The 25,307-nt window shown below is 39.9% G+C and overlaps 1 protein-coding gene across 2 annotated transcripts in view; it reads left to right on the top strand.

Annotated features, from left to right (window-relative positions):
- Positions 1-25,307, top strand: part of LOC126297678 (sodium- and chloride-dependent GABA transporter 1) — a 346,980-nt gene that overhangs the window by 289,188 nt on the left and 32,485 nt on the right. For both annotated transcript variants that reach the window (XM_049988789.1, XM_049988788.1), the window contains exon 9: positions 24,590-24,702. In XM_049988789.1, coding sequence (XP_049844746.1) covers positions 24,590-24,702 — 113 coding nt within the window. The remainder of the gene's footprint in view (positions 1-24,589; positions 24,703-25,307) is intronic.

The raw sequence follows: 25,307 nt of genomic DNA, 5'->3' as shown, positions 1-25,307 counted from the left end.
GAGACACTGCAAATTGCATTCCTTGGAGCAAATCAGTTGAACTGCTATCACTGTGTTGATAGAAACACTTATAAATTACTGGAAGATAATGCATTAAGATGTGCTAGTCTCTTTGGGTCAACTTATATACTGAGTTGACAAAAAACAAGGGATAGTGATATCCAAATATACAGATGGTGGTAGTGTTGTGTACACAAGGAATAAAAGGTCAGTGCATTGGTGGAACTATCGTTTGTACCCAGGTGATTGAAGTGAGAAGGTTCCAGAGAGATCATGGCTGCACAACAGTAATTAACAGCCTTTGAATGTGAAATGATAGTTGGAGCTAGACACATGGAACATTCCATTTTGTAAATCAATAGGAAATCCTATATTCTGAGATCCACAGTATCAAGAATGCGCCAAAAATGCTACATTTCAGGTATTACCTTCCACCATAGGCAATGCAGTGGCTGACGACCTTCACTTAATGACTGAGAGCAGTGACATTTGTGTAGAGTTGTCAGAGCAAAGAGGCAAGCAACAATATAGAAAACAACCACAGAAACCAATGTGGGATGTTTCATAAACATATCTGTTAGGACAGTGTGGCAAAATTTGTCATTAATTGGCCATGGCAGCAGTCAACTAACATGAGTGCCTTCTCTAGCAGCACGACATGGCCTGCAGCACCTCACCTGGGCTCATGATAGTATCAGTTTGACCTCAGATGACTCAAAAACAATTGCCTGGCCAGATGGGTCCCAATTTCAATTGGTAAGAGTTGATGGGAGTAATCAAGTGCGGTATAGATTCCACAAAGCTCTGGACCCAAGTTGACAACAAGGCACTATGCAATGTGGTGATGGCTCCATCATGATGTGGCCTGTCTTTACATGAAATGGATTGAGACATCTGTTCCAACTGAACCAATCATTGACTGGCAAATCATTATTTTTGGCTACTTGGAGGCCATTTGCAGCCATTCATGGACTTCATGTTCCCAAATAATGATGTCCTGTCACTGGGCAACAGTCATTTGCAATTGGTTTGAAGAACATTCTGGACAATTCAAGCAAATGATTTGTCCACACAGATCACCTAACATGAATATCATCAAACGATTATGGGACGTGACTGAGAGGTCAGTTTGTGCACAACATCCTGCAGTGGCAACCCTTTCGCAGTTATGGACAGATATAGAGGCAGCGTGGCTCAGTATTTCTGGAGGGGACTTCCAATGACTTGTTAACTTCTTGCCGTGTCAAGCTGTTGCACTATTCCAGGCAAAAGGAGGTCCAACATGATATGAGGGAGTGTCCCATGACTTTTGTCACCTCCGTGTATATGCAAATGAATTTTACACATAATGAAAATTATCAAATCAAAAACTAGCACCCACCTGACAAATGACAACTTAGAATAATTTTGCACTTGCCTAAAACAAAAAAACTTAGCCAAACATCAAAGCAATTGTGAAATCAGTGGAGTCTCATTTTTCAAATTAAATTTTGTAAACTTTTGTGAAACAGATGATGTGAAGTAATTATATGTTTTTGTGCCCCTTGCTTGGTTATGGTGAGGGTTTTGAGGCCCACCATGCCTCACTGACTTATTCCACCTTCCACATTCGCAAAAACCTCCTCCATCCTCCATGAAACACGCTGCTCCTGAGCACCCATTCCATAACACTGTTATGAACCGTGCTGCCAAAACTCTGACTTCTGTAGAAGTGTCAGTACGTTCTAAAGGTCTCGCCTTTAGTGAAAAATCCAGTTTCTACTATGCTAGACTTTGTAAAGGACCATCTTTCCTTTACTCATTCTCTGCAATGAAAACATTTTTTCACCTCACACACAACAGCCAACCAAAACCCCACATAAAACTTTGTTTAAAACAGTAGTTTTTCAGGAATTCCTCACTCCTAACTTATCCTCATATACCTTTCTTAGATACTTCCCAGTGCACCCAATGTCATTTCTGTGGAGTACACAGCTGAAAACCAACCCAGATCTTAACGTCCTTTCCACAGACAAAGGCTCCACCACAGTGGCCATGAATCATACTGACTATGCCATTGAGGGTCTCTCTTAACTTGCTGACAGCTCTGCATACAAACCTTGCAACCACGAGCCCATATCAGAAGTCAAATATGACCTCCAGAAGCCCCTGAAGGCCTTAGATCCATACCAAAACCTGACACATGATTCCATATTCCTCCTCACACCACACACCAATAAAACCTGCACTTCTGTAGTTTACCTACTCCCCAGACTCTACAAGCCCAACCCCACAGGTCTTCCTATTGGGTGTCCCATTGTAACTGGGTATAATGCTCACATAGAACAAACTTCTGCCTTTGTTGACCAATACCTCCAAACTACTGCCCATAGACTCCTATCATACATTCAGACACTGTTCACCACCTTTCCAAAGTTCGTGTCCCATTTTTGCCAGGGTATTTATTGGTCACTGTGGATGTGACACCCTAGTGCACCAACATCCCCCTCTCCCAATGTGTTCCTGACACAAAACCCACCACCTCTTTCCTGATTCTCCCAGCCAACCAAACCCTGACCCAAAATTATTTCACTTTTGAATGCCAAATGTATAAATGGGCCCATGGTACTGTCGTGAGCACTCATATGACACCATCCTTTGCCAACTTATTTATGAACCATCAGGAGGAATCCTTCCTATCCAGTCAACACATAAAACCCCTTGTGTGACTCATATTCAATCACAACATTTCATGTTATGGATTTGTGGCATGGATGATCTTTGCTCTTTCTTCCATAACCTCAAAAACTACTCCCAAATCCACTTCACCTGGTCCTACTCAGCTCAATGAGCCACCTTCCTGGATGTCAGTCTCCGCTTTTCACATGGCTCCATAAATACATAAGTTTCTATCAGGCACATCAACTACCAACAGCACCCCAACACTGATGGCTGCACCTGTTCTGTGTTTAAAAGTCCCTTCCTTACAGCCTCACCACCTGTACATACTGCCTCTGCACCAGAAAATTGGAGTTGTTGAAATATACCAATAACTTTACCACAGCCTTTACTGAAAGACAGTATCCCATTCAGCTCATTCATAAACAGATCTTCTATGCAGTCTCCTCTTCTAATATTACAAAACCTCTTAACCAACCAGCCCTCCTCTGATTACACCCTGGCTTTGAAAGCTCAACCACATCCTTCACAAGGGTTTGCCTACCTCTCATCATGCCTGAGATGAGGAATATCCTAAACAAAATCTTACCCACATTACACAAAATATTGTTCCATCACCAAACCAAACTACAGAATGTCCTTCTTCATCTCTGTTCCAATCCTGCTTCTCATCCTGCACCCCATGGGTCATTCCTTAGTGGTCGGCCCATGTGCAAGAGTGCCGTGCACCAACCCACCATCTCCCTCCTCTCAATTATGTCCCATAAATATTTGATGGGATTCATATTGGGTAATCTGGGTGGTCAAATCATTCACTTGAATTGTCCAGAATGATCTTCTAACCAAATGCGCACAGTTGTGGCTCGGTGATGTGGCACATTGTTATCCATAAAAATTTCTGTATTTCTTGGGAACATGGAGCCCATGAATGGCTGCAAATGGTCTCCAAGTAGCCAAATATAGCCATTTCCAGTCACCAATCAGTTTAATTGGACCAGACAACCCAGTCCATTCCATGTCAGCACACCCCACACCATTATTGATCATACCACCAGCTTGCACAGTGCTCTGTTGGTAACTTGGGTCCATGGCTTCATTAGGGCTGTGTCAGACTCAAACCCTACCATCAGCTCTTACCAGCTGAAATTGGGACTCAGCTGACCAGGCCATGGCTTTCCAGTTATCTGCAGTCCAATGGAAATAGTCGCAAGCCCATGAGGTGCACTGCAGGTGATGTGCTGTTACCAAAGGCTCTCGTGTTGGTCGTCTGCTGCCATAGCCCTTTAACACCAAATTTTGCCACAGTGTCCTAATGAATACATTCATGGTATATCCCACATTGTTTTCTGTAGTCATTTCACACTGTGTTGCTTGTCTGTTAGCACTCACAACACTACATAAATGTCGCTGCTCTCAGTCATTATATGAAGGCCATCAGCCACTGTGTTTTCCATGGTGAGAGATAATGCTTGAAATGTGGTATTCTCGGCACACTCTTGACACTGTATCTCAAAATATTGAATTCCCTAATGATTTCGAAAATTGAATGTCCTGGGTGTCTAGCTCCCACTACCATTCTGTGTTGAAAGTGTTAGTTGCTGTCCTGCAGCCATAATCATGTTGGACACCTTTTTACATGAATCACCCGAGTAAAAATGACAGCTCCACCTATGCACGGTGTATATCTTGAGTTCAAAATGGTTCAAATGGCTCTAAGCACTATGGGACTTAACATCTGAGGTCCTCAGTCCCCTAGACTTAGACCTACTTAAACCTAACTAACCTAAGGACATCACACACATCCATGCCCGAGGCAGGATTCGGACCTGCAACTGTAGCAGCAGTGCTGTTCCGGACTGAAGTGCCTAGAACCGCTTGGCCACAGCGGCTGGCTATACCTTGAATACGTGATACTATGTGCATTTTGCTATCCCATGACTTTTGTCACCACTATGTATTCACTAATGCTAGTATTATTTTCTAATTTTGACTTTTTCTTTACAACTAATATGAGAAAAGAGTACACATGTTGTAAAGCTACTGTTTGATAAAGGACTGTGTAATATGTTAGATACCAACAGTAGATACTTTCGCTGATAAGCATTATTACTGTCATTTCTGCAATTACTGTCACAACTACAGAATGTCCATTTCATATTGATGTTTTTAACTACAGTTGGGGTGGGAGTTTTCTTACATGCCTGGTATATTATCAAAGAAAGGCAAAAACCTGGTCTGAAATCTGCATGTGTGTAAGTGAGACATATACCAAATTGTGAGGTATGAGTAGAATAAAATAAGTTCAAAACAAGTTTGGAATACAATAGATCATGAGTGGATAATGCTTTGTGTATACAAGCTCTTTAGAACATGTAAACTCCTATGATTTTCACGTAGATCACCTCTCTGATTCTCATAAAATGAGACTTGATGCACTTTTGATGAGTGAGCATGTGAATAATCCTGTATAGCAAGAAAGTAGAGTCACAACACAAATCTATGTATTAGTGCATTCAAATTAAATAAATAGTTCAAATCCCATATATATTTTGTTAGTGAGCATCTGGCCAGCATTTTTTGTTTTCCAGTCAGTCTATAAAGATACCAACCAGTAACTCTCATATGAGATTTTTCGTTGCTTCATTTCATCATAGGTAACAAACAATGCTAGCAAATTTTTATTATTAATGTACATGATACTGCAGATATTTAATTTAAGTACTTTGAACAGTCATTTATTTCAATAACTGCACTGAAATAGTTGTGAGCAATTTATGGTTTAAACTACCATAGTGTTGATATATAATAGGAGGCTTGCAAGTAACTTCGTCTCACAGAGATTTTACTTCAACACAGGTTTATGAGTGTCAAATTTTTGTAGATTAACATTGGTTCTTCAACCCTCATTTGTCCATTACACTTGTATATAGATTCACTTTATACACCTTTTTTTTACAAATTGACAAAAAATAGCTTGATTAAACTGTCGATAATCATATTGGAAACAAAAATTTTAGGTAATGTTTTTATGAATTAACAAGTGACATTCTTTTGTTTCCTTATTAATTCAATTCTATTTAACAACCTTATTTCCTGGCTTCTATTTTATGAGCAGAGTATGGGTGCAAAAAATTCTCTCAAATATTCTGTAAAAGCCAATAATTACTCCAGAAATAAAATTTCATAATCGAAATGTTATAGTAAATAATGTAGTTTTCTAGAAAACTGCCTGCTTTATAAAAGTAGGAAAATCAAGAATATGATTTGGTAATGCTGTAGTTTCAAAGTTCTGTATGATACAAATTGTTTAATCATTTGTTTCTTACATCCCAGTGCAATTTATTGTTGTGCTTTTGATGAATATACCAATTTTAGTGTAGTCAGCCTATGAGAAGATAAAAGAGCTTGGTTTGTATTTGATTAGTTGTGTCTGTCTAATCTTGCATACTACTATATGCTTATCACTCATGGGGAAACTTAAGTTGAAATAAATTGTGAACATTGTTAATTTTATAAAGCTTTGACAAAAAATTGTTGCCAGTTATACATTAAGCAATGTAAACCAGGGCTATGCTTGCCATTATTGGCTGTTATGAGGTTCTATATTGTCACATTATCACTGAAGACATTTAAAAATACTGTGTTTTGTTAACACAAAACTTCAGAGTTCCAACCAGAAACCACACTGGATCACAATTTTATGACATTGTAGGTTGATTTAAGTAGAATTATTTGATTTGTTATTTATACCAGGAAAAAAGGTCATCAAAAAATTGGTGTCCTAGGCTCTCTGCTTCTTATAATTTATCTTGTCATATGAAGTCCATTGCTTTCTTGATTTGACAGATTTATTTTATTGTCACTTTGTGAGCAGATGCCTTACCTGTTGCCTCACTTAATTGAAGAGAGAGAAATTGTGAAGGCCATCTGCTGTGAATCACGTAAACTTGGTTCTTTGTGTTCTTGTATTTTAACTGTTTGTGGATGGTATTTTCTGAGACAAATTTTGGGGGCTGCCCCCTTCATTTACCTAAATGACAGTGGAAAATGTCATTAAAAACCTCACTCAGGCTGGTCTGTGTATCAGAGCCACTTTCACTAACACTGCACAGATTTGATCCAGATATGATTCACCACCATGTCTTGAAAGCAAGTGTGCTTTGCATTAACTATAAAAGCAGCTCGAATGAGTGTTCTAGCCTAAATAAAACAAAAGATTGGGAAATGCTTTTAGCTTGTGTGGAAAAATTGTTGAATGATAACAAAATAAATATGTACAAAAGTGAAGGGAAACTTTTATTGAAGAGAATATACAATTCAGATTCAGATTCTTTGAAACTTGCTGGCAGATTAAAACTGTTTGCTGGACCAAGACTTGAACTCGGGACCTTTGCTTTTGCGGGCAAGTGCTCTACCAACTGAACTACACAAGCACGACTCACGCCCTGTCCTCACAGCTTTACTTCTGCCAGTACCTCGTCTCTCTTTCAGATTCTTTATTTGTCATCCAGCATTATTATGGACAATAGACTTAAAGGAGATATCAAGGTAGTAAGGTAATGACCACGATTCTCTCTTCTAATAATCAATACTTCTATTACACGACAAATGTACAGGTCGAAGGCTAGGCCGGAACTCAGGTCCCAGAAGTAGACAAAAACAAAGATCAGCTCGAAGACATAATATACATATGACATTCTGGCCTATCAATCCATGGACCAATGCCACATAGCCCCCCCCTCCCCCCCTTCCTGCAGTATGTAGTATGTACCTGAAGGTGGGGGAGGGGGCGGGGGGGTTGGCGAGAGTTTAAGTGGGTTACAGTGAGTTCCTCCATGTCTAATGGCACACGCCGTGTGGGAGGAGAGCGTGGAGCAAATCCTGGAATGCTGATGCTGAAGTCTTGAAGTGACGTCGGTGGTCATAGTCATCAGCCAGTGAAGGGAGTGCTGGTGTGGAAGGGTGTCGTTGGCAGGGAACCTAATGATCACCTTTCCACTTGGCCTAACGTAAGCATGTAGGTTGCCACACGTAGCACTTCAAGAGATTTTGAAACACATCACTACACATTGTGACACACCACCTAACAAGTCACACGTATTGTCACAAGCAAGCAGCACTAATGCGGTATCACCAATAATGACAACAGATAAACTACAGGGTGTTTCAAAAATGACCGGTATATTTGAAACGGCAATAAAAACTAAACGAACAGCGATGGAAGTACACCGTTTGTTGCAATATGCTTGGGACAACAGTACATTTTCAGACGGACAAACTTTCGAAATTACAGTAGTTACAATTTTCAACAACAGATGGCGCTGCAAGTGATGTGAAAGATATAGAAGACAACGCAGTCTGTGGGTGCGCCATTCTGTACGTCGTCTTTCTGCTGTAAGCGTGTGCTGTTCACGACGTGCAAGTGTGCTGTGGACAACATGATTTATTCCTTAGAACATAGGATTTTTCTGGTGTTGGAATTCCACCGCCTAGAACACAGTGTTGTTGCAACAAGACGAAGTTTTCAACAGAGGTTTAATGTAACCAAAGGACCGAAAAGTGATACAATAAAGGATCTGTTTGAAAAATTTCAACTGACTAGGAACGTGACGGATGAACATGCTGGAAAGGTAGGGCGACCGCATAGGGCAACCACAGAGGGCAATGCGCAGCTAGTGCAGCAGGTGATCCAACAGCGGCCTCGGGTTTCCATTTGCCGTGTTGCAGCTGCGGTCCAAATGACGCCAATGTCCATGTATCGTCTCATGCGCCAGAGTTTACACCTCTATCCATACAAAATTCAAACGCGGCAACCCCTCAGCGCCGCTACCATTGCTGCACGAGAGACATTCGCTAACGATATAGTGCACAGGATTGATGACGGCGATATGCATGTGGGCAGCATTTGGTTTACTGACGAAGCTTATTTTTACCTGGACGGCTTTGTCAATAAACAGAACTGGCGCATATGGGGAACCGAAAAGCCCCATGTGGTAGTCCCATCGTCCCTGCATCCTCAAAAAGTACTGGTCTGGGCCGCCATTTCTTCCAAAGGAATCATTGGCCCATTTTTCAGATCCGAAACGATTACTGCATCACGCTATCTGGACATTCTTCGTGAATTTGTGGTGGTACAAACCGCCTTAGACGACACTGCGAACACCTCGTGGTTTATGCAAGATTGTGACCAGCCACATCGCACGGCCGACGTCTTTAATTTCTTGAATGAATATTTCGATGATCGTGTGATTGCTTTGGGCTATCCGAAACATACAGGAGGCAGCGTGGATTTGCCTCCCTATTCGTCAGACATGAACCCCTGTGACTTCTCTCTGTGGGGACACTTGAAAGACCAGGTGTACCGCCAGAATCCAGAAACAATTGAACAGCTGTAGCAGTACATCTCATCTGCATGTGAAGCCATTCCGCCAGACACATTGTCAAAGGTTTCGGGTAATTTCATTCAGAGACTACGCCATATTATTGCTACGCATGGTGGATATGTGGAAAATATCATACTATATAGTTTCCCAGACCGCAGTGCCATCTGTTGTTGACAATTGTAACTACTGTAGTTTCGAAAGTTTGTCTGCCTGAAAATGTACTGTTGTCCCAAGCATATTGCAACAAATGGTGTATTTCTATCACTGCTTGTTTAGTTTTTATTGCCGTTTCAAATATACCGGTCATTTTTGAAACACCCTGTACAAATGTCATTAGGATGAACATGGGTAGAGAGCTCGTAAGTGGCACCTGCTAACGGAGAGGTATGCTGAGCCGGTGGGGTGGGGAAACCGTAGCACGGTGAGAGCGGTGTGCTGTGAGGAGACGGGTGAGTGTCAGATGGTGAGGTCTGAGTGGGTGCGGCAGGAACCTGTGGGCTGCACTGGTTAGAAGAGCAGCTCGGTGTGCTGTTGCACGAAGATGGAACTGTTATATTAGAGCCCTGGGAGCTGGGGCCTCTGCTATGGGAGTCAGGAGGCAGAAAACCCCGTAATGAGTATGGGCTTGTTGACAGGGCTGGTGTAGGTGTGAGTTTACTCAAATCATGAGCAGAGGAAGAAGGCTGAGGGTGGCCAGAGAGTGTGGTCTCTTCAACGGTAGGTGAGGAAGGGGAAAACTCGGTGCGAGCAAGTTTAACCCTGTTGAGGGAGACAGTCGTTACTGAGCCCTTAATTATGATGTCCATTGTGTTACTGGTTTGTTTGACAACTCTGTATGGGCCTGTGTAAGGGGGCTGTAAGGGGGCTTTTACAGTGTCATCATGAAGGAACACAAATTCACAAGTATCAAGTGCCTTGGGAATATATGTGTGCAGCAGAATGTGGCTGGAAGGGGGTGGGGGTTGAAGCTTGTTACAGTGTAATCTCACCCGTTCTACCAAGGACGGCAGTTCGGACGGTTTGGCAACTGGAGTAGGAGCAACAAGTTCGCCTGGCAGTGTAAGGGACTGGCCGTAGATGAGCTCGGCCACTGAGCCTTTAAGGTCTTCCTTGAAAGTGGTCCGCAAACCAAGTAAGACGAATGGCAGGGCTTCTGTTCAAAGGAGGCGATGGCAATGTAGGGCTGTCTTAAGCATCCTATGCCAACGTTCCACGAGGCCATTGCTTTGGGGGTGGTATACTGTTGAATGAATTTTCTTGATGCCGCACAGCCTACATAGTTCAGAAAACAAGGTAGACTCAAATTGACGGCCTTGGTCGGTCGTCAAGTAAACAGGGCGGCCTAAGCGTGAAATCCAAGTGTCTACGAAGGATTGTGCCACTGATTCGGATGTAATACTGGGTAGTGGGGCAGCTTCCACCCAATGAGAGGTTCTGTCTATAATAGATATCACGTATCTGTAACCCTTGAAGAGGGTGAGGGAGCCCACCAAGTTGATGTGAACGTTCTGGAAGTGACTGGGAGGAGAGGTAAAGCTGCCTAATGGGGGTGATGTGTTCTGTGAAACTTTATTTTGTTAGCACGGAATGCAGGCATGGGCCCAGGCTCAGCAGTCATGCCGCATGTCGTGCCAGATGAAGCACCAGGAAAGGTGGATGGCACAGGTTTGAGCGACGAGCTGTGATTGGAAATAAGGTCCATAGTGTCCGTGTCGGCAGACTGCAGCTGAGGCAAGTTAGAGAGGTCTATCAGAGTTGTGAGAGCACCAACACGAGACAAAAAATCTGCGACCACATTATCTGCACCCTTGATGTATCATATGTTAGAGGTAAATTGCGATATGAAGTCCAGATGACGGAAGCCTCTAGGTGGAGGGACAGTCAGGGGGTTCTTTACAGCAGCAACCAAAGGTTTACGGTCGGTTAAAATGTAGAAGTCCCTACCCTCAAACTCGCCGCGAAAGTGTTTCACAGCCTCGCAAACTGCCAAGAGCTCCCTATCAAAGGCTGAGTACTTTTTTTGAGCGCCATTGAGCTTCTTAGAAAAGAACTGCAAAGGAGAGGTAGTATCTGCAACAGTTTGGCTGAGTACAGCACCTACTGTGGTACGACTGGCATCCGCTGTAATAAAAAATGTAGCATCCAGATGCGGGTGGGCAACGGTCACTGCGTTTGCTAGAAGGTGCTTCAGTTTGTCAAAAGCTTGTTCCATGGCAGGGGTCCAGGGGACCGGACCGGGTGGATACCGGTCATATTTTTGCCAGCAAGGGCTTCTGTTAGGGGAGCCTGAACCTCGGCTGCGGCAGGCAAGTGCTTCCTATTATAGTTAACTGTTCCGATGAACCTGCACAGCTCCTTAAACGAGTGAGGGCATGGCAAATCCAAAACAAGTTTGATTTTATCCTCGGGAGGAGTGAGGCCCTTAGCTGCCACGATGTAGCCTAAGAATCTTACCGAAGTCAGGTGCAACTGGAGCTTCTTATTATTCAGTTCAACATCAGCAGCGGTAAGAGTGTCTTTAACCATCTGCAAATGTTCCTTGTTCTTTTACAAAGTAGGAGTGAAAATAAGAATGTCGTCCAAGTAAACGAAACAAAAATCCAGATGAAACAACACTTTGTTTATGAATCTCTGCCAAGTTGTGCAGTGTTTCAGAGGCCAAAGGGCATGAACCGGTACTGGTAAAGGCCAAAAGGTGTTGTAACAGCTGTCTTTTCAATATTCTCTGGTGCCATAGGAGTTTGATGATAGGCCCTCCTACAGACCACTACCGAGAAATATTTGGTGCCTGCAAGAGCATGGTTAAAATCCATGATGTTAGGAACCAGGTACTTGTCTATGATAGTACGAGAGTTCAACTCAGTATAGTCGCCAACCATATGCAAGGCGCCGTCGCTTTTTGTGATGAAGTGGATAGGTGAGGCCCAGCATCCGGCAGATGGTTCGATGATGCCGGCTGTTAAGAGATCGTGTATTTGTTCGCAAGCCACTTTTGTGAGTTCTGGCTTGAGACGGCATGGTCAGCAGTCCATCTTGCAAGCGAAGTTTGTGCGTGGAGCCGTCTGTCACCACAGAAACGCGCGACGCGGTATACGAGACGACTGTCTGTGGTATAGTGTGCGCGGCGGCCGCTAGGCTGGGTTGTGGCGTGGATGGCGAAAGTTTGCCTAAGTGTCAACTGTTGGGTGGCTGGGAGTGGCAAACAAGTGAGCTATGTGAAACAAAGTTCGTACACTGTTTATTAGTAACCAAAGGCACCGCTGTCGAGCTTGGTGGTGGTAGCGGGCACGAATGAACAGCTGATGGCAGCCAATCAAAAACATTAACCTGCGCCTGGGAAGTTAGCTGCACAAGCGAGGAGGGGGATGAATGTGCACTGAAATTAACACAGTTAGAGCTGGCGGGAGTGCAGACACTATACAGTTTATGTGGCACACAGTCACAAATGCACTCGGGTGTGAGAACACTGTAGTGGCACCGACTAATCTTGTGTGTTTCTGAGGTGTCGTCTGCTGCAAGCTGCTGCTGTGCCAGAGATAACTCATTACTTAAGTCATTGAAGTGATGGCATAGCTCAAGTTGTTCCATGTGCAGGCATGTATACTCGACACGCTCCGTGAGCCACTTATTTGTCCATGACAAGAGCTCGGAGAAGGGGTTATTTCACTTCCTAGCCAGGTGGACCTTTTTAACAGTACTATTGACAGTCGACGAAGCACACGGGATGTGTTCCTGCGTAGGGTGGTAGACGAGGTAAGGGCACAGTTTGTGGTGTCGTAGAAAGTCAATGCCCAAAATGGGATCGTCGATGTCAGCCACCAGGAAGGGCCACTTCAGGTTGCACTCAGGCGAGAGGGACACTCCATATGAAGTAGAACCTAAGCACGACTAACTAGATGAGTTTACAGCACGTAGGACAGTTTTGTGTAGCCGGATCTTTTCGGCAGCAAGACGAGATGGAAGTAGGGAAACATCTGTGCCCATGTCGATGAGTAAGTTTGTGCCAGAGTTCAAGTTGCGGACATAGACTCGTCCATTCAAAGCATTAGTGTTGGACACAGAATGGATCGCGGGACAGCGCCTGTAGTTTACGTCGCAGGAGGTGGCACCGCTGCCTACCTGCGGTTGAAGTTTGGGTAGGAGCACGACAGTTTACAATTGCATGCTTGTTCCCCAAATTTTGCATGGAAGAAACAGTATTTATGGGTGGACATCTGCTCCTGCAAGAGGTCAGATGGCGATGGCCCAGAATCTTCTGCGGAATCAGATGTGCTGTTGTTGTGCGGACGTGAAGGTGCCGGTAGTGCGGCGAGCTTGACAGACTTAGGTTTAGTGGGGCACCCACGTTGGGGCCCTGGTTGTGGTTGGAAACTGGTGTAGCTGCCGGAATGCTGGGCATGGCGTTCACGTAGTAGAGCGGAGTAAGCTCGGTCAGCAGTGTGCAATTGTTCACTATTTGCTCTATCTTCATAGGCGGAGTTGGCCATTTGGACAGACAGAGGCAGCTTTTCCATCCAAATCTCGGTGAGGGTGGCATCTGGCATGTCGCATTCACCGACGAGAAGTCGTAGACATCGCCACAGCTGGGAAGGAGATCTGTCGCCGAGGCATTCTTCATAGATGAGCTGCCGAATGTTTTGACTTTTTGTCTTGGAGACACTTTCCAGTATTGCTTGTTTAGCCATATCATACTTCGTGTTCAGAGGAGGTGACTTAACCAGGTCATAAAGTAAGTTGACACGGTCATGGAGGTGATACATGAGACATGTGAAACGGGCATTGTCATCAAGTATACAGACACTGAAAGTTTGCTCGACCAGGTTGAACCAGAATTACAGGAAGGCAGGTTTGCATGCTGGAAGTTTCGGTAGATTCGACGAACTGGTAGTCGAACAATGTGGGCAGCCGCTTGCAGACGCAGGAGTAGGCAAGTCAAAGTTAACTCTGCATTGTGAGGGCGGTAGAGAGGAAGCATACGTGCCAGCTGTGTTCATAAGAGCTGGAGGGGAAGCGAAATCCATTAGGAGGAAGCCTGGCGTGGAGTGAAACGGGACAAGTTGTTGCGGCGGAAGGTCAATGTGGTCACGGCGGTTGCTCGAGAGGTTATTATGCAATTGGTCCTCCACATCTGCAACGAAATTGTCCATCACAAAGTCACTGATGAGCTTGGTGGAACCTGACGTGCTCAAATTACTGCACTGATGAACACTCAGAGTAACAGCTGGCGAATGTCATTCACGTAGTGTGCAACCGACGTGGAGTGATACACGTGTGGGGCTTGCACATTCAAAAAGACGTCCTGTTGTGGCACATTATGAAAACTATGCTCCCCACTATTTACAATACTTGCATAAAAGTTCAGTATTAGTGTGTAGTGGTTTCTTGTACTGCTTGGTAGCAAAAACTGAAGCATTTCGGTGCTAACAAAGCCGGAGTCGGAGACTGCTGGCGTCATCTTCAAAACCACTGCACCTGATGAGGACCCTGGCTTCTCGATGCTATAGGACTGCGGAAATTCATGTCGAGCACCAACTACAGCTGGCATGCTTCAATTTAGTTGCTGTTGTGGCGTGTTGTAGAAGGCCATTGTGTAGCAGAAGCTGGCGCGGTAGTCACTTTGCACTCGGTTCGATGGATTATTCAAAATTCGGGGTCACCAATAAAGGAGATATCAAGGTGGTAAGGTAATGACCAGTTCTGTCTTCTAATCATCAATACTTTTATTACATGACAAATGTACAGTTTGATGGCTAGGCCAGAACTTGGGTCTCAAAAGTATACAAAAACAAAGATCATCTCAAAGACATAATACACATATGATGTTCTGGCCTATCGATCCATGGAGTCATGTTTAGACAAATTTTTATATATTTTAATTGCCATGTACTTACAACTATTGGTAGTTTTTGCTAATCTATTTTGTGGCAAGAACAGAACTACAGATCCTTGTATTGCAGTCGTGCTTTGATTCATTAATTGTTTTGCCCACAGTTTTAAACCATACCTTAAAACAGATTGAAAAAAAGCAAAGGATGCCATCCCTACATTTTTAAATGTCACACAGTACATCAGTCTCTTCAGCAGATATGTAACTGCTGAAAGGCTTACCACTGTGTGTTCAAGATGAGAGTTCCATGTTAGTTTATTGTCAAGTATGATACCTAAAAATTTACTTTATTTCTATTCTTTCAGCCTTTGATATACTGGACCACATATTCTGGGTCTTTTTCTCATTTAACAGTAGATCATTCACATTAAACCATGATATTGCTTTTTTCTTTTGCCAAATTCATCCTACTAACAAGGTCATCAGATTCACAGTTCTCAGACAGAAAAGTTGTATCATCTGCATACGTAAATGTCTTCATGTCTATGTTTCCTAGTAAGTCATTGATATGCACAAGGAATAGAAGTGGTCCTAATTTAGATCCCTGTGGCACTCCATATTGAACCTCAAGTGTGTTTGACAAATGACTTCCTAAACTCACCAATTGCTTCGTTTTATTAAGGTATGATCTGAGGAGTTTTAAACTTTTGTCACATATTCCATAGTACTCAGATTTAGAGAGCAAAACAGAGTGGGCAACACTGTCAAAGGCCTTGCTCGGGTCACATAAGGTTACCTGTATGTGAGGATGGTCCTTGAATGCTGCTAAAATGTCTCTTACTAAGAGTTTTGTGACTTGTATAGTTGACTTTTCTTCTCTGTAACCAATATGTGATGTACTCAACAGATCATTTAGTTCGAGGTACTTGTACATCTGCTGACACATTGTGCCTTCAAAGACTCTGGCTAGTTCTAAAATAAGAGAAATTGGCCTGTAGTTTGCTGGATCAGATTTACTGCCCTTCTTAAAGACTGGAGTTACTTTGGATAGTTTGAGAGGATCAGAAAAAAACTTCCTATGAGCCACAAGTTTATAGAATATGTTAATGGTGCTGCAATTTAATGTATTATTTCTTTCAATAGATTGTTTGACATATTAAAAATATCTGTACTATAATAATTTTTCGTTTCTTTGACAATTATAAGAACTTCATCTTGGCATACCTCTTTGAAGTGTTTCAATGAAGGTTTGGCCTGGTTATGATTTAAGTTTGTGTTCTTAAGATAATCTGTATATGTTACATTGTGTTTGCTACTCAACCTTTTAATTTCATCAGCACAGCTTATAAAATATGTTTTGAATGTGTCTGCTGGTATTGGGACTGTCTTATCATAATTTCTGATGTCACCTTTAATGGTATTAATTGCTGACCAGGCTGTTTTTCACTGGTTTTTACTCTTGTTTATGAGATTAGTATTGTATGTCTGTTTCACCAATAGTAACTCTTTCTTATACAGTTTCATAGTGGCTGTTTCAAGGTCCTTAATTTCATTAGAATTATTTACTTTGCCAAGGCACTTTAATGGTAGTAACTTATTTTTTACATTCTCCTGTACCACAATTTACCCTTTCTTGTTTTATGATATTTGCTTGGAACAAAATGAGCTATTAAGTAGTTACACAGTGTTTAATGAACTGTTTGAGCATTGGAATCACATCTTTGAAGTAATTTGTCCCAGGAGTTATGCTTAGTTGGTGTGTTAGTTTTCTGAGATTCTATTTTCTTATTATTAATGTATTAGATTTTGATAACATTTGTCCAGCCTTGTTCCCATCCCCTTCTATAAAATGTCCTAACTTTACTGTTAAAATGGAGTTGTCTGAGAAATAAAATATCTGTACATTGATGGAGTACATATCATGAGCACAGTGATAAAAGCACTATCTAAGCATGCTTTTAGTCTTGTCAGTTCTGAATTTACACGATGGCAGTTGTGTTGCCCTAGCAAATTCAGTAACTTATGTACACTGGGTTTGTTAAATGTTATGTCAAAGCTTGAATTGATGACCCCCAATTATAGTTTTATGTTGTTTCCCCTTTGTTACGTGGCAGTGTACAATTTCTAAAATATCTAAAATAGTCTTTTCATATGAGTCAGGGAAATGGTAAATACATACTAAGATAAGTTTCATTACATCACATATGATTCCAGTAATTTCAAAGTGTTTCTCTACAAATGCCCAACTTAGATCTAGTGCTCTAAACTCTCTTTCATATTAAACATGATAACAGTACCACAATTACGGTACTGGAATCTGCAAAAACTGTTTCCATGTTTATAACCTTCTGGTACATAGTATTCTATTTGTCCTGGTTTAAGAAAATGTTCAGATAAACGTAGGAAAGAATACCAGTGCTTATTTTGTGGCAATGACTCCCCCAGTAATTAAACTTTACTTTCCAGATCCTGAATGTTTTGAAATAGGATGTTACTGTGACTTATCTGTGAGTTTCCTAGCTTGAAACATAAAAAAATTGTCATTGAGTGACACAGATGTGTTTTGCCTTTGGCTCCTCCTTAAGCTGTGCTATCTTATTTTATTTATTTATTTATCCATCCATAGATAATAAATATTGTATGGATGTTGTCCAAAAGTAAATTTATGGGAAAAAATTTATGGAAAAGGAACATAGAAATTTTTACATTAAGTAGTACACAGAATAATACAATTTTGTATAAAGAATAATACTTGGTCATACAAGAAATGATAACACAACTTTTTATACATGTATGCTAACATTATTGTAATTTCATAGCCTGTTTGCCTTAAGGCTTTACTTTTGTCTTCCCTAAACAGGAAGCCCTTATATTCATTACAATAATTCAGTACAGATTTTACCACACTCAACAGCTGTCCATTAGATATACAAAATTAAAAGTAGGGGATGAAAGAGAGTGTTTTAAGTTTTGCCTTAATATAAACATTACCAAAATTATTTATTGGCCTAGTCATTTATCAATTAAAACACTGTTCAAGTAGAAATTCTTCAAATTCTAATTTAAATCTCTTTTTATCTTCTAACTTTCTGATGTTTGCTGGCAGTATGTTGTACAGTTTTGTACCAATATGGTTCACATACCTTTTTGTGTGTGTTCTTTTTGTTCGCTGAGTATGGAGTGCTGTGTTATTCTGAGTATTGTAGTTACGTAAGTCGGCATTTGTCTGAAAATCTGCAAGGTGGGCCCTAACATATAAAACACATTTGTATACATATAAAGAAGATGTTGTTAGAACTTTAAGCTTGTTGAATAAGGGTTTGCATTGTATCAGTGGATGACTGTATGTTATTATTTGGATAGCCCTCTTCTGTAACAGAAAAATTTGTTTTAGATGGCAACTTGTGGAACCCCAAAATGCTATTCTGTATGTTGCAAGAGACTGAAAATAGCCAAAATATGTCATCCTGGCACCCTCTGCAGTACAGACATTTGCAATAATTCTAAGAGCAAAACAAGCTGAGTTACATTTCTGCATAAGCTTCATTACATGATCATTAAAATTAAGATTTTCATCTACATGAATCCCCAGTAGTTTTGTTGATGCCGCTCTGTCTGTGGCCTTGTTACCCAACAACAGATCAAGATTTACATTTTGACATATTTTCCCAAACTGCACAAATTTGTTTTATTTGCATTTAATGTCAACTGGTTTGCATTGAACCTTCTTTATTTCTTGATCAGTAGTTGTTTGCAGCATTTACTTTGGATCACCTGTTATCACACTAGTGTCATCTGCGAATAGTATGGCCTTTGCTGCTCCATCTGAGGTGTGAAAGTCATTTATATAGACACGGAACAATAAGGGACCTAGAATACTGCCTTTCAGCTCTCCTATTTCTAGTTTTTTTTGCATCTGATACTAAATTTATTTTGTTTTTGGCATAATCTGACATCAGTGCAACTATACTGTTGTCTCCTTCTAGATTTTTGGTTATTTGTTCATTGTAGCATATTAGTGTTGTTTCTGTCATTTTATCTGCCTGGAAGCCATGCTGATTTCTATTTAGTAACTTATGGTCATTTAGATATTTGTTGATTCTGTGCTTCATTAATTTTTCTATTATTTTAGAAAATTCTGGAAGGAGGGATATTGGTTGATAGTTTTCTACCTTGTGCTTGTTAGCATTTTTGAATAATGGCTTCACTTTTGACATTTTCATCCTTTCTGGACCTTCACTAAATGATAAGTTGGCTATGTATGCCAATGGCCTTGCAATTTGTGCAGCTGTCATTGTTACGATACAACAGGCACCTCATCTACTGCTGCTGACATTTTAGGTTTCAAGCTTTTTATTACTTTGAACACTTCATGTTCATCTGTTGGATCTAGCCTCATGCTACAAACAGCTTTTGGAAATTCAGGGTTTTCTTGGTTTGTAAATTTCAAGCTTAATGAAGGTGTTGCATTTATGAAATAATTGTTGATGTAATTTGGCAAATCTTGTTTTTTCTTTTTTTTAATATTGACATTTTCTGTGTTTTTGAGAATTATATCCTAGTCTTTGCATCTCTTTCCTATTTCAGTCTTCACAGTATCCCATATGGCTTTTGATTTGTTATCAGACTGTCTTATTAAGTTGTCATTACTCATAACTGCTGCTCCAGCTGTAGGTTCTGCTACTGCTACTATTATTGTTGCTGCTACCACTTCTGATAATGGCATTGCTCCTGTTTCACTTATTTCTGGTGTTTACTCTTCCACAACTACTGTGCTGTTCTGTGAGCTGCTTGCATTTGGGGTGTTCACTTGTGTTAACAAAATCTCACATTTATCTTGGAGAGTTGTAGCTTTGCTGACAGCAGATTTCCCATTTGAGTTTCCAGGTAACACACATTTCTTGTCCATGAAAGGCATCACTCCTGTATCATCACACTGCACAGTTGAGATTTTATTTACTACATCCAAAATTTTTGTTACTATAAGGTTTTTCCCGAGTTTATTTAATTGAAAACCATATGTTGTGTGGAATCAATTCCCCAAATTTCTCATGTTCACGAATGTTACATTTTCAAAATCCCTGCAAATATTTTGCATCTCTATATTTGCACTTTCAATTTGTTTGTTTACACAAGTCTTTTCTCTCAAGTCATGAAGATGTGGCACTGAAAAAAACAATAACGTTTGTCCCTCTCAGCTAAAAAGCTCTTTATTCTTTTCTAGATATAAGAAACTAGAATATAATGAGTATTACAATGGAAAAGGTACAACTCATCACGTTACTGATGTGGTTGGTATACTACATGTTCACCACTTGAAACTCCAAGAATGACGACCACTGTCAAATGTGTCACAAAAATGGAAGCATTTAACATGTATAAAATTCATATGTGGGTATTCGATGGACAGAATGATATTTTGAAGGTGTCTGGTAGTGTCCAGATGGAGCTTGTAACTTATTTTCTGTCAAGATGGCCAGAAAAAAGAACATTAATTGACAAAATAATTGAAAGTGATGGTAAAGCATATGCATTTTTCAAGAATAAAACAGCAGTTGCTGTTGCTGTCTCTAATGGTGAAAATAATCTTACTGTTTGGCTGTGAAATTTTTCATTAGAAAAGTCCTGATTAGTGAAATTTATGACACACTGCAAAGCTGATGTGAAATACATGGTGATCAAAATAAACTCTATTTGCAGTCATTTTTAAAAGAGTGTGTTACAGAAACAATTACTGATAGCAGCTTCTATGAACAGTGTTTTACATATACAGAAACATAAAATGTACCTCCAAACAATTACAGAAGCCATTGACCCATGTTACTAAAAGAGTTGTTGCTGAATCAGATACATATGAGATAAACAGGGTTAAGGAAATTGGATACAAAGCTGTTGATTTTGAAGAGATTAGTCAACAAGATTGTGTTAATCAAGAGAGATCCAAAACAGTGTTAGCAAGCACATAATGACACTGAAATACAGATTAAGAGAAATTTATTAATAAGGATTGAATGGAAAGCAACCCATAATTTTTGTCATCAAGAAATATTGATAAATTGCAGTGAACATTCAGCCCATTCATCAAGGATGAGGCTCCTTCATGAGACATCAAGGAACAATGCTGAGGTGCTGCAGCCACAGGACTCCAAAAGACTGGAAGCTGACTATGGAAACAGAAATGAATTCTCTGAATAAGGATTAAGTATGGGAATTAAGAAATATGGCTAAATCAAGTGAGGTGGTTGAAACTGAGTGGTTTTTGCTGAAAAATTTAATGAAAATAATAAAGTAATTAAGACTTGATTAACAGCAAAAGGATATACACAAAAGATTTGATTCACATATATAGATAGTAAGATTTGAGGCAGTGAGAGCTCTTTTGTGTGTAGCAGTTCAGTGTAATCAGTGTATGAACAGATTGATGTAAATACTGCATTTCTCAGTGGTGTTTTGGAGGAAGAGTACAATGATGATGGTACAGGGCATGTGTGTAAATTGCTAGAAGGACTCTATGGGCTGGAGTAAACTTCAAAATTCCAGTACAAATGTCTTATTAAGTTTCTCAGGGACTGTAATGTATGGGAGAGCTGTACTGATCCATGTGTGTTCTATGCTGATAACATTATACTTCTTTTTCACATTAATGATAGATTAATAATGGACTCAGCTGATTCAATAAGTAAATGTACAGAGCAATGATGTTGATTGCTGCCTGGGATTACAAATCAACAAATTCAACAAGTGTATTTAAAGAAATCAGTCTGCATAAATGAAGAGAATTTTATGTAAATATGGCATGACACATTTTTAATCATTATATTACTAACTGAACCATGATGGAGAGTTGGTGAATCATCTCCTTTTAATAATATAGAACTCCAGCAAGAAATATTTGAAATATTTATGTACAGAATGTCAATCATACAAACTAATTGGAGGACATGGATTTCTGAAAAACTGGTTTAGTCAAATAACCAATCTTTACATTTTTATTTACCAGTTTACCAATACAAACTACAAATATTTATAATAACATGAATCTCTTTTGATATTAAAAAGGCAAGTACAGCAGGAATTTATGTAGTACAGTCTAGCGAAAAAATGTAATACATAGGCATTTTGCACGTACAGTACATATGTCTAGAATTAATGGTTTTAAAAAATCCTTAATTTTGATGTGTCTAAGCAAGCCTACCAACTTACAGGCAGCTAAGTCACACATTTTCCAGGGCAGATATCTGACAACAGTTGCTTTCATCTTGAGCTTCAAATCATTGTGAGGCACTATCTAAACATCTAAGTGCTCCTGAAGCAATTAGTACATATTCATCTACATTTTCTGGATCACAATTTCACGAGAAAGACACTGGCAGCATCATGTTTATCAGTGCAGAAGTTTACAGTTTCACTGTCCTACATGGTTTGATGCCCTGGAGCTGCATCATCAACGTTCATCCATTCTTCACCATCTTATTCATTGCATTCATGGAAATTGAGTCCTTTTAGCATGCTGAGCATTTCAGACATATCATTCTGTTTGTCATTTTCAATTAGACTTTAATAACTTTCTGATACAGACAAACTTGTATTCCAGGCTATTTTTCAATTTCTGTTTCTTTAAATATCTCATGCTGCTCTGATCACGTAGGATGCATCTACCAAATTAATATTTTTATGGTTTCTTCATAACTTTTCTTCTCCTGCCTCTTCTCTTTCTAAAAATAACCTATATGACAATTCTCTCCTATAATATCATTTGAATGTCTGAGTAACACCTTGTTCCATGAGCTGTAATAAAGAGATTATGTGAGATGGAAGAAACATCACTGCCAAGAACTCATTATCCTCATGTAAGGTAACAAACACATGATGAATGAGTTGGTACTTTGTCAAGTAGCAGTAATGTTTTCTCCCTTTAACCATTCTTTAACTAATGAGCTTTCACAGAGGGTGCAAAACTTCCATAAACCATTCCACTAAAATCGTACTATCCATACAGTTACAGGGGGAATAGTGGCACAAGTGAGCAAGTAACAGTTCAGTTAAGCATTCATTTGGTTGACTAGTGTTCAGATAATCAATGCTCTATTGTAGTTAACACAGAGTACAGGCTGTTAATGTTGTTTAAGGCGTTCAAGGTTATACTGACCATAGACAGGCCAACAAGTGGTAATTTTCTCAAGTTTCAAGGTTGTCCAGTTATGTGCAAAAGTAAGGCTTCAATGGATGTTGAATATGTGGCTTCAAGTGATGCTCCCAAATCACTTACACAGTTAGATCAGTTTTTGCAGGAAATTATATATGGCAATGAGTCCTCAGTTCCTAATTTACAACTAGATAATCTAAATTTCAACACATTTACTTCATAAGCAATCTAAACACACAGACACATTATGTCATTATATCCATCAGCTAGTTAAGAAGTAGATTAGAGTGAGTTACACACCAACTAGCAGACAAGAAGCTGACATTCTTAAAAAAAAGAGTTTACCATTTGTGAAGTTACATATGATGAAGGGATTCATTATCATGGTGTTTACTTCATGATATAAAAAATTGTAGGAGATTTAGTTTGTTTGTTTATTTACAACAGTCTCCATTACAGCTTTTTTTGTAATACTACATGTGTATAATGTGCATGTGCATGTGCATGTGTGTGTGTGTGGGGGGGGGGGGGGGGGGGGGGGGTTGCACAATCTAGTGGTCATGAACTTTATACTACCACCTCTCCTCCCCTTGCCAACCAAATACTGGCAGTGAAAATTTTTTCCGCCACCAGGATTCCAACCGATTTACCCATGTCCGATTCCACCACATAAGTTTGCATTATCAACCTCAGTCACGGAGTTGGAAATGTAGGAAAGTGTAAAATTGTTTGTGTGATCAGTGTTATTGTATCTTAGTACTCTTCGAATATGTGAACTAGTGATGCAGAACATCTTTGGTAGCTCCAGTTCTTTGTTGCTGTTGGCACATGGGTATTGCATTGTATGAAAGTGTGTTTTGTCATGCTTTTGATGAATAACATAGAACTTTTTCTTCAACTGACATATGATATTGTAACAGAAATATTGAGTGTAAACAGACTTATAAATTTTAAACAATGAATATTCCATTAAATAGGATGCTCCTACAAAGAATTTTTGTATTATGGCACTCAAAGAAAAGTAAGTTATACTTTAAACTATAAGAATAAGGAAAATACAGCTTGTAAGATGATACTAAAATTTCAGATAACTACTGTATATATATAAGATAAGAGAAAGGTAGTGTTCATTTCTGTGCTCCTCATTACTGTGATTCAAATCTTAACCTATATGCCTATAGAAAACAAATGCTCAAAATTTGTGGGGTTTTAGAACATTCTATAGTACACCTTGCATGTTTTTCCACTGTATTCCCGCATGATCATCTTGATGCAGGTTTTCTGTGTTTTCCCTAAATCACTCAAGGCAAATATCAGGATGCATTATTAGAATAGGATATGGCTGATTTCCTTCCACATCCCCCCCCCCCCCCCCCCAACCCCCCATGAGAACTCATCTAATGATGTCATTGTCAGCTAGATCTTCAGAATCCTTCCTGCCTTCCCTCTTTCCAAAGTGTACAACATAAAAGCAAAGAAAACTTTATTGTCAACATGTTGCCTCTAAACTATAGTTTTCATGCTTTGTGTTGTTGTTGTGTTAAAAAAAACTGAAGTTATGTTAACATTTTTCAGGACCAGGACTGGCATTTCTTGCTTATCCATCTGCTGTTCTACAGTTGCCTGGTGCTCCAGTATGGTCATGTTTATTTTTCTTAATGTTGCTTTGTATTGGCCTTGACAGTCAGGTAAGTAATTCAAATCAAAGATAACAGTTTCTATCCTTATCATTTTAATTTTCTTCTTCCTAGTGTCAGATGCTGCAGAGAACTGTATTACATAAAATTCAGTTGAATGAAATTAATTAATTGTAGCTGAGCAAAATCTGTTGATTGTAGAAGTATGTCATCTGAAATGCAACAAAGATAAAATAATTTCATAAGACTGACCTTGCCCAAGTCTTGATGGCCAAATGGCAAAAGAGATAGGGGAAACTGACAGAATATGATGCATAATATAAATATAATCTTTCAATTCATTCAAATTGTATCTGTTAGATAATTTGTAACATACTTAAATATATTGATAAAAGACATGAGAGGACAATTTTACACCAGTAATATTCCAAAAGAACAGGTAAAGTAAATGTGGTACATTTTGCCTAATACAGTGTGTGCCCACCATGAACAGATGACACTGTTCCACATCCCTGTGACAGGAAATCTATGAGACTTTTTATTATGCCACTCATGAAGAGAATTGGTCTCCCTTCTGGAACAGTTATGGGAGATGCTGGCATACTGCAGTTTGTGTTTTGGGTAAATCCCAGATATATTCAGTAGATTTAAGTGAA

The sequence above is a fragment of the Schistocerca gregaria genome, chromosome X (genome assembly GCF_023897955.1).
Source record: "Schistocerca gregaria isolate iqSchGreg1 chromosome X, iqSchGreg1.2, whole genome shotgun sequence".
NCBI lineage: Eukaryota > Metazoa > Arthropoda > Insecta > Orthoptera > Acrididae > Schistocerca > Schistocerca gregaria.
Note: the sequence above shows the minus strand (reverse complement) of the source record. Positions and strands in the feature narration are given on the sequence as shown.